The 12,430-nt window shown below is 39.4% G+C and overlaps 1 protein-coding gene across 1 annotated transcript in view; it reads left to right on the top strand.

Annotated features, from left to right (window-relative positions):
* Nucleotides 1-9,584, top strand: part of maml2 (mastermind like transcriptional coactivator 2) — a 53,920-nt gene extending 44,336 nt beyond the window's left edge. Inside the window, exons 3-5 of the mRNA XM_083696371.1 lie at nt 7,577-7,756; nt 7,893-8,001; nt 8,197-9,584. Coding sequence (XP_083552497.1) covers nt 7,577-7,756; nt 7,893-8,001; nt 8,197-9,053 — 1,146 coding nt within the window. The 3' untranslated portion in view covers nt 9,054-9,584. The remainder of the gene's footprint in view (nt 1-7,576; nt 7,757-7,892; nt 8,002-8,196) is intronic.
* Nucleotides 9,585-12,430: the final 2,846 nt, after the last annotated feature.

Raw genomic sequence — 12,430 nt, 5'->3', positions numbered from 1 at the left:
ATCGGAGCACCGATATAATCGGCCAATATTGGCCTTTTACAGAAATATCTGTATCTGCACATATTCCTCTGACAATGCACCAAAGATGTGCGTCAGCCTCACATTACGAAATTATAGAAAATCTGTGTAATTGGGTTTTTCCAGAGCAAAATATATACAAATGAATTTTATTTGTGTTTATTGGCAATTGCTGTTACTGGAGTGCCTACTGAAGTGGCTGAAGTTAGCAAATAACGTTACCCCTTTGGACTGCAGTCAATTAGCACAGTTGCTAACTAAAATTATGTTGACTGAACAAGAGAGTTTTTCGGCATAAGGAGTCACACAGTAAGACATTATTTACCAATCATTTAGTTCACTAGTTAACTTGGCTAAGCTTGTGTTATTATGAATTGTTCTTATGAATTTCAGAGTCAAACGTTGTAGCTAACTTGTCACAAACAACTTGGGTGTGTAGTTCCAATCAACCATATCAGCATGGACTGCATGATGCAGGTTTGTTTACTCTTGTGAAGAGAGTGGAATTTACCACTTTGATAAAGTTCATCTTGGGGAGGGGAAGTTCTAGAATAAACCATTACTGGAATTTACCAGAAAGTGCAGGGGGTATTCTAACAGTATGTTTTAAGAGTGATTTTCACAGTGCATTTTTGTATGTGTTTGCAAATGAATGAAAAATAATTAAGTTGATGATCAAACTGTCAAGTTAGATTGAACAGCAAATCACTGATATCAATATGCAGTACACAAACATGTGAAGGTCTTGAGATCATTATTGAGATGAGATATGGATGTTTGCCTAATCAGCATTAAGAACACCTTGTTGCCATTGGTTTCTTATAAAAACTGTGCTAAAAAAGAATTCTGTAGAAACAAATAAAGTATTGGCAGATATATTGGTTATTGGTAAATGTTGCCCCCCATAAAACGCTTTCGGATCAAAAACTCCAGTTCAGTCAGGACACTTATGTTGTTTTAATATGTTTAATGAAAATGGTAATACATTAGGTTTGGCGTAATTGGATGGCTCTGCTCTGATATAGGAGCCCAACTTTTCAAACCCCCCTTCTGCTCTGTGCACACTGCAGCTGGAGGCTGGGGCGGTGGGTGGGACGACCAAAATAAACTGTTGACCACTCAATACTTTTGGACAGGTTGGAAAACTAGGTAGGACTTTCAGGCACAGCTTTAAGTTGGTTCAGGTCATATCTACAAGACAGGAATTATTTCGTCTCCATTGGCAACTATGTATCGGAACCAATTAACGTGATGTGCGGAGTCCCCCAAGGTTCAATCCTAGGGCCGTCTTTATTCAACCTCTACATGCTCCCACTTGGGCTAATCATGTGAAATAATAATATTGACTACCATTACTATGCCGATGACACTCAGATCTATGTATCGCTATCACCGTATGACTATCGCCCCATAGATCTGCTGTGACAGTGCATTGAGCAAGTCAAAGACTGGATGTGCCAAAATGTCCTTCAATTAAATAAGGACAAAACTGAGATAATTGTTTTTGGCGAGAAAAAAGAAAGGCTGAAAGTTACCCAACACCTTCACTCTCTGTCCTTGAAAACCAAAAACCAAGCCAGAAATCTCGGGGTTATTATGGATTCGGATCTACATTTCAACAGCCACATCAAATCAGTAAAAAAAATTGGCCTACTATCACCTTAAAAACATAGCAAGACTAAGAGGACTCATGTCCACACAAGACTTAGAAAAAGTTGTACATGCCTTTATAACTAGTAGGCTAGATTACTGTCTCCTTGCAGGTCTTCCGAAAAAAACTCTTAGGCAGTTACAGCTTGTTCAGAATGCTGCTGCTAGAGTTCTTACCAAGACCAAAAGATTTGAACACATTACACCAATTCTTAAATCCTTATATTGGCTCCCCGTATGTCAGAGAATTGATTTCAAAATACTGCTGCTCACCTATAAATCACTGCATGGCATAAGGCCAAAGTATATCAAGTATAAATGCTTCCGCTACACAAGCTTTCTAGACCACTAAGATCATCTGAGACCAATCTGTTAATGGTTCCCAGAGTAAATACAAAACATGGGAAAGCAGGATTTAGTTACTATGCAACAAATAGCTGGAATAAACTTCCTGAAGATTTAAGACTTGCCCCAACTCTGACCACTTTTAAATCAAGGCTAAAAACATTCATGTTCACTTTAGCTTTCTGCTAAATCTTAAATACATTGCACTTTTACTATAATGCATTTTTTAGCTTTTAAGTTTTTGCACTTTTAACCACATTGCACTACTTTTTACTATAATGCATTTTCTTTTTCTTTTTTTTTTTTACTTTTTAAGTATTCATTTTATTGTATGACATGTTTTTATGTGAAGCACTTTGAGTCTGCCTCGTGTATGAAATGTGCTATATAAATAAAGTTGCCTTGCCTTGCCTAGATTAGGTTTGGAGTAATTGGATGTGAATTAATCATTATGTAATTATGTGAATCTAAAACTATGTATCTGCGTTCTTACCCGGTACCTGCATTTTACATTTATGGCATGTAGTTCAACACAATTTACACCAATAGCTAGACAAAATATTTGCAAGGCAAAATTCCATCGGGCTAGCTCTACACTTGCGTTGATTTCTCAAAATACATACCCACTGTTAGATGAGACAAGATTTTAAACGCAAGTTATCTGATTACAGATGCGACTGCTACCCAAGGTTACACAACGCTGGTTCCGTATTGATATAGCCAGTTCTGTAAGAAATTAGCTGCATACAGAACTTCACTTGCAATTATTTTTTCAAATTCGTTAGGCTAAGGCCTACTACTGCAGTCGTAGCCAGACTGAAGTTACCGGAACTGTAGTGCTTATTGATGTCATTATCAGTCTTGCCTCGGACAGCTTTGATTTGATTTCTCAAAATATTATTCCCAAATTCATTAGGCTATATGTCTACCGCATTAGGCTACACTCCTAGCTCTCCACTTAGCACCCTATATGACGTGTTTGATAACGTCAACTTGTAACTCCCTCTCCGATTTCAACGGTGGGGGACAGGTGATTTCAAGTGCTAAGGCCTATAGTCTTTGGCACTGAGTCAGACAGCTCCTGCAAGTACAGGAAAATAAGCCATTCCAACCTAGTAACCTGCAACACACATGAAAATAGCATGATGATTGTGCAATGTTGCCAAACTTAGTTAAAGCAATAAAGAGCCTCATGCATACAGCATAACATGGTAACCATGATCATTGAACACTGTGCTAACATATTGTGCAGCTATCTGTTTGAGCACAACTTGTTAATCAGAGTTACCACTGAACTGTGCCCAGTATAGCAACCCGAAACCCACAGTTATATTGTTGAAGCTAGAAACACCAGCCACACGCACTTTTAACTGTAAAAAAGACCCCAAAACTTGAAACACTGAATTGATACTGCACACCCACATGAGCTAAAGAACATGATGAAAACTGACACTGCTGTGCCATTTCATGTAAACACACAGAACTCAACCTGTAAGAAGGCAAAGAAACAAACAAATGTTTAATTTCTCTGTTCACGATGGGATGGTGAGCACATCGCTGGAATGAGTAGAGGCAATCTTCTTGTCAGGCCTTGCCAAAGCAAGCGCTTCACCGGGCCATACAAGATTCAAGAGAGGGTAATCCAAGGGGTTCCAACATTTGGTAGTAAAAACACAACACAGAGATAGATTCCAGCAAGAGGTAGGGAGCTGCAAGATAGTAGCAAATATCATGGGTAATCCAAGATGGCAATGTCGATGGTTGAGTCTACATGGTTCTCACCACCCATAAAGTCAAGATAGATAGATAGATCCACAAGGAATACTCTTGCTATTCCGGAGAAAGCAATCACAGCTCTCCGTAAACAACTCAGTAGGCAAAAGGGCAATACTATTAACAAATATCTTACAAATGGTCAATCGTAATAATGATCACCCAATAGCAAGAACCCAATAGCACCCAATTAGCAAGAAAAATAAATGTTTAGAAACTAAAGCGGCAGTCAAAAGTCCAATAACGTACTCTCACAATGTGTATGACAAAGGTTACCTTACTTACCTACAAAGAACCCCAAACCAGATGACTGTAAGAGCACAAACTTGCATAGCCAGTGGCGAAAACACAGTTTAAACCATGGTGGAGTGTTGCATAACTCGGCTCTTTTAAGCATAGTTCCATGAAAATGTGATGTGTTGCTTTCTTTCATACGTGGATACAGCTGACCGTCACCTGACGGCCAGCTGTCCTTCTCCTTCGTAAACCTTATTATTGGTCAGGCTCTAGTCAGGTTACAGTGTGCTAAAAAGTACCTAAAAAAGCTTGCAGAGGTATGGACAAGGGTATTGTGGACAGATATGATTATGTACCCAAGTGATTGCAAAAGGAAAGTTTGCAGAAAAAAGGATCTGCCAAAGATTGACAGCATACCACCTCATCTGTGAAACATAGTGGAGGGGGTGTTATGGTTTGGGCATGTACTGTATGGCTTCCACTGAATGGTCCATTATACATTCCAAGAAAAAGTATTTAAACAGTCTGCAGAGGTCTGGAAAAAGGTATAGCTGCCACTAGAACCGGTTAACTTGTCTTAATTGATGACAAGCTACTGACAGCAGTAGCAGAATGTATTCTGAAGTGTACAGAAACATCTTGTCTGCTCTAGTACAAGCAAATGCCTCGAAATGCATCGGAGGGTGCTTCATCATACAGTAAGACAAGTACCCCAAGCATACTGCCATAGAAACTAGGGCCAAAAAGTGTAAGGTTCTTGACTGGCCAAGTCAATCTTCAGATTTAAATCCAATTGAACATGCAATTAATTTCATGATAATAGGATTTCAGGCAAAAAGAGCTCAAACAAACAACAACTGATGGCTGCAGTACATGCCTGGCAAAGCATCACCAGAGAAGATACCCAGTGTCTGGTGGGGTTAATTGGTCACTGACTTCAGCCAGTTATTTCATGCAAAGGATTATGGGCCAAATACTTAACATGAGTGCTTAATTTGGACATTATATGAATCTGTCCCATTACTTTTGGTACCCTGAAATAGGGGGAATATGTATACAAGGTGTTGTCATTTCTAAATGGTAAAACCAATCTTTACACAAATGCCATCAAATAAAAGCTGAGAATCTATACTTTAACCTCAATGTTTGATTTCAAATCCAAACTTTTGGAGTATAGAGTTGCAATACTTACGCAGGGCATAGTATCTAACCTTCTATCTATGACCTTCTAAAACACTATCTATCTAACCTTCCAACTACCAAGCCATCATCCTTTCTTTCTTTCATAGTCACTACTGCTTCACTCAGTATAACTCATACTGATTAACCTCTCAATTGCATTGATCCATCTATACCTCTCCTCTCTCATCTATCCATCCTCTTTCATCTATCCATTCATCCAACCATTCATCCAACCAAACATCCAACCAGCCCACAATTCAATACCTCATGTTGCCTATATTCCTACAACTGCTTTTTAACTGATAAAAACTGTCATTTGAAGATTTGCTAGCAAAACATTTGCTAATTAGCTATCTTGCCGGCTAACAAGTTTCCCAGCAAATTTGTCGAAATATTGTCCTATATGCGTCGAAAAGACCCAATAGGTCTCTATTTACAAAACATTGCATTTTAACAATAGGATGGCATATATCGATGTATTTAGACTGTATGCTATAATTAGATAAATAATTGGTTTAAACGTATTTAATTGACATGTCTAGTAGGAACTACTTATGAACATGCTTTGCACATCATAACCTCGCTCATATTACTTATTAGTAGTGGCCTTGCTTCAGCAAGTCCAACTATTGTTCTTCCTCATAATTGTAATAATTTGTGGGCATGCTTCAGCTAGCTTGTGTCTATCTGTCTATCTATATCTAACCTGTCAACTATCTGGCTATCCTAGCCTCTAACCATCTTTTATCCATCTGTCCATCATACTATCTCACTTTCTTTCAACTACCTAGCCATCAGCCTTTCTTCCTATCACCAGTCACTACTGCTTTACTCAATAAAACCTATACTGATTAACTTCTAATTGCATTGATCTATCTATAACCTACTTCCCCTCTCTATCTAGCTATACTGTAAAACCTGTTCTCATTTATCTAGCTATCCTACCCTGTTTATCTTTATACATCTGTCCATCCAACTATTTCACTTTCTTTCAACTACTCAGCCATCATCCTTTCTTGGCAGTCACTACTTATTTCTCAGTATGACTCATACTTATGAAACTCTTCATTGTATTGATCTATCTCTCCCTCCCCTCTTGCATCTATACTTTCATCTATTTATCTATCTATCTATCTATCTATACAACTTTCTAGCTGCCTATATGCTACCCTCTGACCAACTTTTATCCATTGATCCATCCTTCTCACTTTCTTTCAACTACCTAGCAAGTATTTCCGCAACCAAAATAAGATTTTATTTTACCGTCCTAAAAGTTGTCTGTCACAGACATTCACCTTGACCTATATCTTACCTTTACTATGGACTTTAGGCTTTTGGTGCCTCCTTCTCCTCTTGATATAAACTCTACAACACAGGGTTTCAGTTCTACACTTACCCTTCCTTCTCTCTATGGCCTGTCAGAGTGTGGAATTCTTCTTATGACAAAAGTCTCTCTCTCTCTCTCCCCCTCCCTCCCTCCCTCCCTCCCTCCCTCCCTCCCTCTGTTTTCACTGAGGGACCATTGGTGTGGCCCTTTGGAAAGACATCCTATGTAAGACATATGTTCCCTAAGTAACAGCTCTGTACAACTAAGTGTGCTGCAGTCTATTAGTTTTTGCCCTGGGAAATGTTTTGAGTCAACACGGTGATTGACATTGTATACACACTGTGTGCTGACTTGGATGTGGTGCAAGTTAACCCCCTGATGACAAATGCGTAAATGTAGTTCACTCTAGAGGCCAACCCATGCTAAGTGTGTGCTTTTGTCCATCCAGAAAAACTGGTTTCAGTGGGATAGTTTTCACAGAGAGAGAGCCTACACTTAGACCAGTGATGAACATTTATGGCTATAACTGCAAAAAACAAGTGGACACAAAAAGTATTTTCTGGTATCATGCAGTTACAGTAATCTATCCTTAAGTAAACAGCTAAGCTGGTGAAAACATGAATCAAAACTTTTTTTTTTTTTTTTTTTAAAGTTCACAAAATCAAATAAAAATAAAAACAGCAATTACAGTAATCACTTTTAACATTGCAATAAGTGTGTCAGTGTTTTTAGCCTAATGTGCATCTGGTTGCTGAAATTGGTTACCAATGTCCCTCATGCCAACCCCCCCCCGTCTTTCCACTGCCTCTTTCCAAGTCAGGGGGAGTGGCCTAAACTGTAAAGTCAGGGGGAGTGGCCTAAACTGTAGTCTGGAGGTGGCACATAATTTTTGCCTGAACCTTAAAATTTGTAATGAAAGTTTGCCCTCTAGTGGGACAGGTCTGTTATTGCATTGTTTTGCTTGGATTGTGTGAGTATTGGTCTAGAAATGTAACTTATTTGTCACCATAGGAACAACTTTATTCATTGTCTCTCTTCTGGCAGCATTCTCAGGTCATGCCCCCTGGACCACGTTTGCCCACCAACGGTAGCATAGTGGCCATGGTAGCCCAGTCCCAGACACAGCAACGACCCACAGCTCCTAACAGCCAACAGAAAGCCACAGGCAAGAACCAGGCCATGCAAAGACAGTTGGCCCAACAGCAACACATCATCAATGACTCGGTGAGCAACATGGTACATTAAAGCATAGCTAATATAATGTCATCTGAAACTGTGATACATTTTTACACGTATTGAAAAAATATAAGACTAATTTAAGTACAGCATCCTAGTATCCTCTATTTATGTTGCATTGCAGGACAAGGGCAGTACACAAGATCAGTTTAACCGTCATCTAACAAGACCACCGCCAGACTATAAGCAACCACGTAGTATGGTGGGAGTCCAACAAACAACTCTATTCACAGGTATATTATTTGTTCTGAATATTCTATAGATTGGCCACGGCAGCAGAACATGTATTCAACAGTATACCACTGGTATAATGCTGAGTACATATTGTCCTGCCATGCCCAATATATTCATTTAATTTCTATAACAGTATGAATAAACCCACAGTGCTAATGGCCCCTCTTGCTAATGGCCCCTCTTGTTGCATTTAGGTTTGAGTTCCTCCCAGTCTTTGACTAGCAATGGGCCTGATCAGAGTGATCTTCAGTCCATGTCTTGTCATCTGCCGAACAGTCCGGCTGTGAAGATGACCCCTACATCCTCTGACAGGAGATTTGGGAGTGGGGCAGATCCTCATCAGGGCTCCTGTGTTGGCCAACTCCAGCAACACAACAACCAAAACAGGATTGGATTAAATCCAAATAAACCCAAGTTCCCAGGGCTTAACAATCAAGGCAACACTTTTGGGGTGAGTAATGTCACAAATGTACAGCACCCTAGGACAACAGCAGGTCAACAGCCTATGGGAATGTCTGGGCAGGGACTGGGCATGATGACAAATGCTAACATGGGTTGGGCTTCAGGTGCCAAACAAGCCAATGTTGTGCCTGGACTTGGTGTCAGGAGGCTGCCCAACCCACTGCAGTCTCAGGGGGCGCAGCTGGACATGGCAAGCCATCACTACTCACAGAGGCACATAGGCCCACCCAACCAGGTGGCACCAGACATTGTAATGCTCCCTCTCAACCCTGGAAGCAGAGGCACTGCTGCCCCCAGACCTAGCCAGCCCATGATGCCCCCTCTACCAGCTCTAGCCAACCTCAACCAAGCCTCCCCTGAACAGAGGGTACCTGCAGGCACATTTGCAGCACCCAGTCACAACCCCAGCACCTACCAGAGCAATCGGGCCAACCGCCTGACCTTTGATTTCCTCCAAGAGGGAGATAATACAGTACCAGGGATCAACACAGACTCTGACTTTATAGACTCTCTGCTAAAGTCTGGCTCTGGGAATGATGACTGGATGAAAGATATAAACTTAGATGAGATTCTTGGCAGTCATTCTTGAATTGGCACTCCATCAGTGGTAGTAACTGCACATGCAGAACCATTCAGAGTTCATGAAAATGAATAGTTATTTCTGGTCTGACTCATAAGGGATTACATTTGTAAAGATATTATGTAATTTTATAAACCCTACATATTATTTGTTATCCAGTTATATTGTACTGTTTTGTGTATTCATGTGAAACAAATATTCTGTCATGTTTTAGTACTTTCAAAGGTTAATTTGTTTCAAGGGTCAATTGAGTAAGAACCTGGTTTTCTGTGACAGTATCTACTAGGCTGTAGTCTTGTCATAATATGGTAAAACCCAGTACACACTGTGAAGAATAATTTGCTATCATATTGAAAGTTGAGTTTTATCTTATTTACTAGCCACAACGCTTTACCAGTTTTACAGTAGATTTCCAAACGTTTCATCTGGACCAGTTTGGTACAAGCTAAATATCATAGCACCCTTTTATTTTCCATTTAATATTTAATAATCTATTGGATAAGTAACAAGACATTATAAATAATCTAATCAATAAAATGGTTTTGAATAAAGTGTGGTCTGCTTTCTGAAGTTGAAACCTGAATGATGTGTACTTAAACAAGGAAATATAAGGACACAAGCAAAACAGTATGAACTAACCACAACATATTCCACATAATTTAGTCAATTATTTTCATCTCACACCTGGATATTGGTCTACTCTCGGTTTCAAGTGTAATTGCATGTGTCGGTATGCTTAATGTCGAGCATTAAGTAGGCTATATTTTTATATTTACAGTGTTCAATGTTTGTTTGGGTGTCTACAGTGATGTTTCACTTTACCATCGTATTATCCGTCATCCAGTCGCCTATACGCCTCTAAAGTTGAAACATCAAAGCCAAACAAACTTTAACAATCTAGCTAAAATCTCTGTATAGTACTATGGAGCTTTCTATACAAGCTTGCTATGTTTGTCTCCAGATATTTGTCATGGTATTCTTTGATTGTGATGCAATCACTTTAACACCGTATTATCAGCCAAGTTACCGTTTTCGCTTAAATCATCATCACTATTACCCATTTGTTTTTACGCCAAATTGACTGATTCCTTCCTCACTGTGTTGTCTGGCTAGCTGGCTACATACCCAGATGTTTCAACTTAAAACATTGCTTATTTCTGAACTAGTTGCCTGTCAAATGGCGCTGTCATGTGTACACTTAAAAACATGGCACTACAACGGCAAGACTCACCTCTTGATAGCTGCTTGATAACAATTCGTAGTTTGTTGACCAGTGTTATTTACAACTATCTATTTTCGAGGCTAAGCAGTCCTACGGTACAAGCCTTTAGCAACAATGTTAACTGAATTAATACTTCCATTAGTGATATTTGAGATGTTAAAACCATGTTATTAAAATTGTCCGGGTTGTCGCGAATGTCGAATTTTAAAGCTAGGGTTAGACAATGATATTTGATGCAATAGAAGTTGCCGATTTTGATTGCATGCAATTTGACAGTTACATAGTGCAATTTGTAAGAAATTCAAATGCAGTTAACATTTTACAAACTTCAAGTAATACCTAATGAAATTAGATGTGATATCATATCATTCTTTGTGACATAGTATTTTATGACAGTTATTAGGGTATATATAGAGATGCTGTTACAACAAGCATTCAGACATAAACCAATGCTGTCTATTGGGAGTTTGCGGAGTTAAGGATGCTGAAAAGAAGCGGGCATTGAGTGGACTGATCTTATTTGACCTTCTTGAAGAGCAGGAGAACAGACATTTAAAAAAGAAAAGTATGCGTGAGGAGCTGGCTTAATCGGTGGGATGAGAGAGGCCATTTCAATAATCTTCTCAAAGAGCTCCAGGTGGATGATCCAACACGGGACAGGTGAGTGCATCTTGCAGATCACTTTATAAAAACTGTCCTTTATGATATCACACAGTGCATAATCAGTAAGTTAAAATCATGATATTTGATTTTTGCTTGTTTCAGATCATAGCTACAAATGGATCAAGAAAGCTTAAATGGTCTACTCAAAATGGTGACGCCTCTGATTGAGAAAGAGGAGACAGGTATCAGTCAGCCCAGCACAATGACTGTAGAGTAATTTACATCTCTCTCTTTTATGTTCAGAATCAGTATATTGTGATTGAAACAGGCAAATCACTTTATAAATTGCTAAAAAGCTGTATCCTGTGCCATGCACAGAAGCAGAGTGGCAAAACATCTTGTAGAAATTCATGGATTCCCCAAGTGCATCGGTGCTTTGGATGGAAAGCATGTGGTCATTCAACCCCCCCAAAACAGTGGATCCCAGTACCCCAACTACAAAGGCCACCATTAAATTGTGTTGATGGCCCTAGTGGACGTTGACCTGAAGTTCATCTGTGTGGATGTCGGCACCAATGACTGAGTAAGTGATGGGGGGTGTCTGGAACAAGTGCACCCTGTGCCAGGCCCTACAGGATGCAAAACTTAACCTCCTTCAGCCATCAGCCCTCCCATCATTTACTATACCTGTCCCCAGTGTGCTTGTGGCCAACAAAGCTTTCGGCTTGAAGAAGCACATCATGAAGCCATACCCAAGTGCCCACCTGAATAGAGAGACCAGAGTTTTTAAGTACATGTGATGTTTTCATAGAGGATTTTAACATTTAGCATAACATTTTAAAAAAACCTAATGTACTAATTGTACCAAATATTTATATTCAATTACATTTCTATTTTCTATTTCAGGTTGTCAAGGGCAAGAAGGTGTGTCGAGAATGCTTTTGGCATCATGGCCAACCACTGGTCAGAAGTTTACATACACTTGTAAAGAACATGTATGTCATGGCAGTCTTGAGTTTCCAATCATTTCTACAACTCTTATTTTTCTGTGATGGATTGATTGGACCACATACTTCTGTCACAAAAAACATTCATGAAGTTTGGTTCTTTTATTAATTTATTATGGGTCTTCTGAAAATGTGACAAAATCTGCTGGGTCAAAAATATACATACAGCACCTTGAATTATCAATTTTGGTGAAGTAGAAAGTTGTGTCAATGAAATTTGCTTTGTGGCATGGCCTCTTAACTTCTTATGAGTGATTATGATTGACTACAGCTGGTGACTTATTTCAGCCCATTTAAATAGGGCTCGTTTGATACACTCATTACACTCAGCCAAAAACGCTACAATGGGAAAGTCTAAGGAGCTCAGCATGGATCTGAAATAGCGCATCATTGACTTGAACAAGTCAGGAAAGTCACTTGGAGCCATTTCAAAGCAGCTACAGGTCCCAAGATCAACTGTGCAAACAATTGTTTGTAAGTATAAAATAGATGGCACAGTTGTGTCACTGCCACGATCAGGAAGAAAACGCAAGCTATCACCTGCTGCTGAGAGA

Source organism: Argentina silus (genome assembly GCF_951799395.1).
Source record: "Argentina silus genome assembly, chromosome: X".
Classification (NCBI taxonomy): domain Eukaryota; kingdom Metazoa; phylum Chordata; class Actinopteri; order Argentiniformes; family Argentinidae; genus Argentina; species Argentina silus.
Note: the sequence above shows the minus strand (reverse complement) of the source record. Positions and strands in the feature narration are given on the sequence as shown.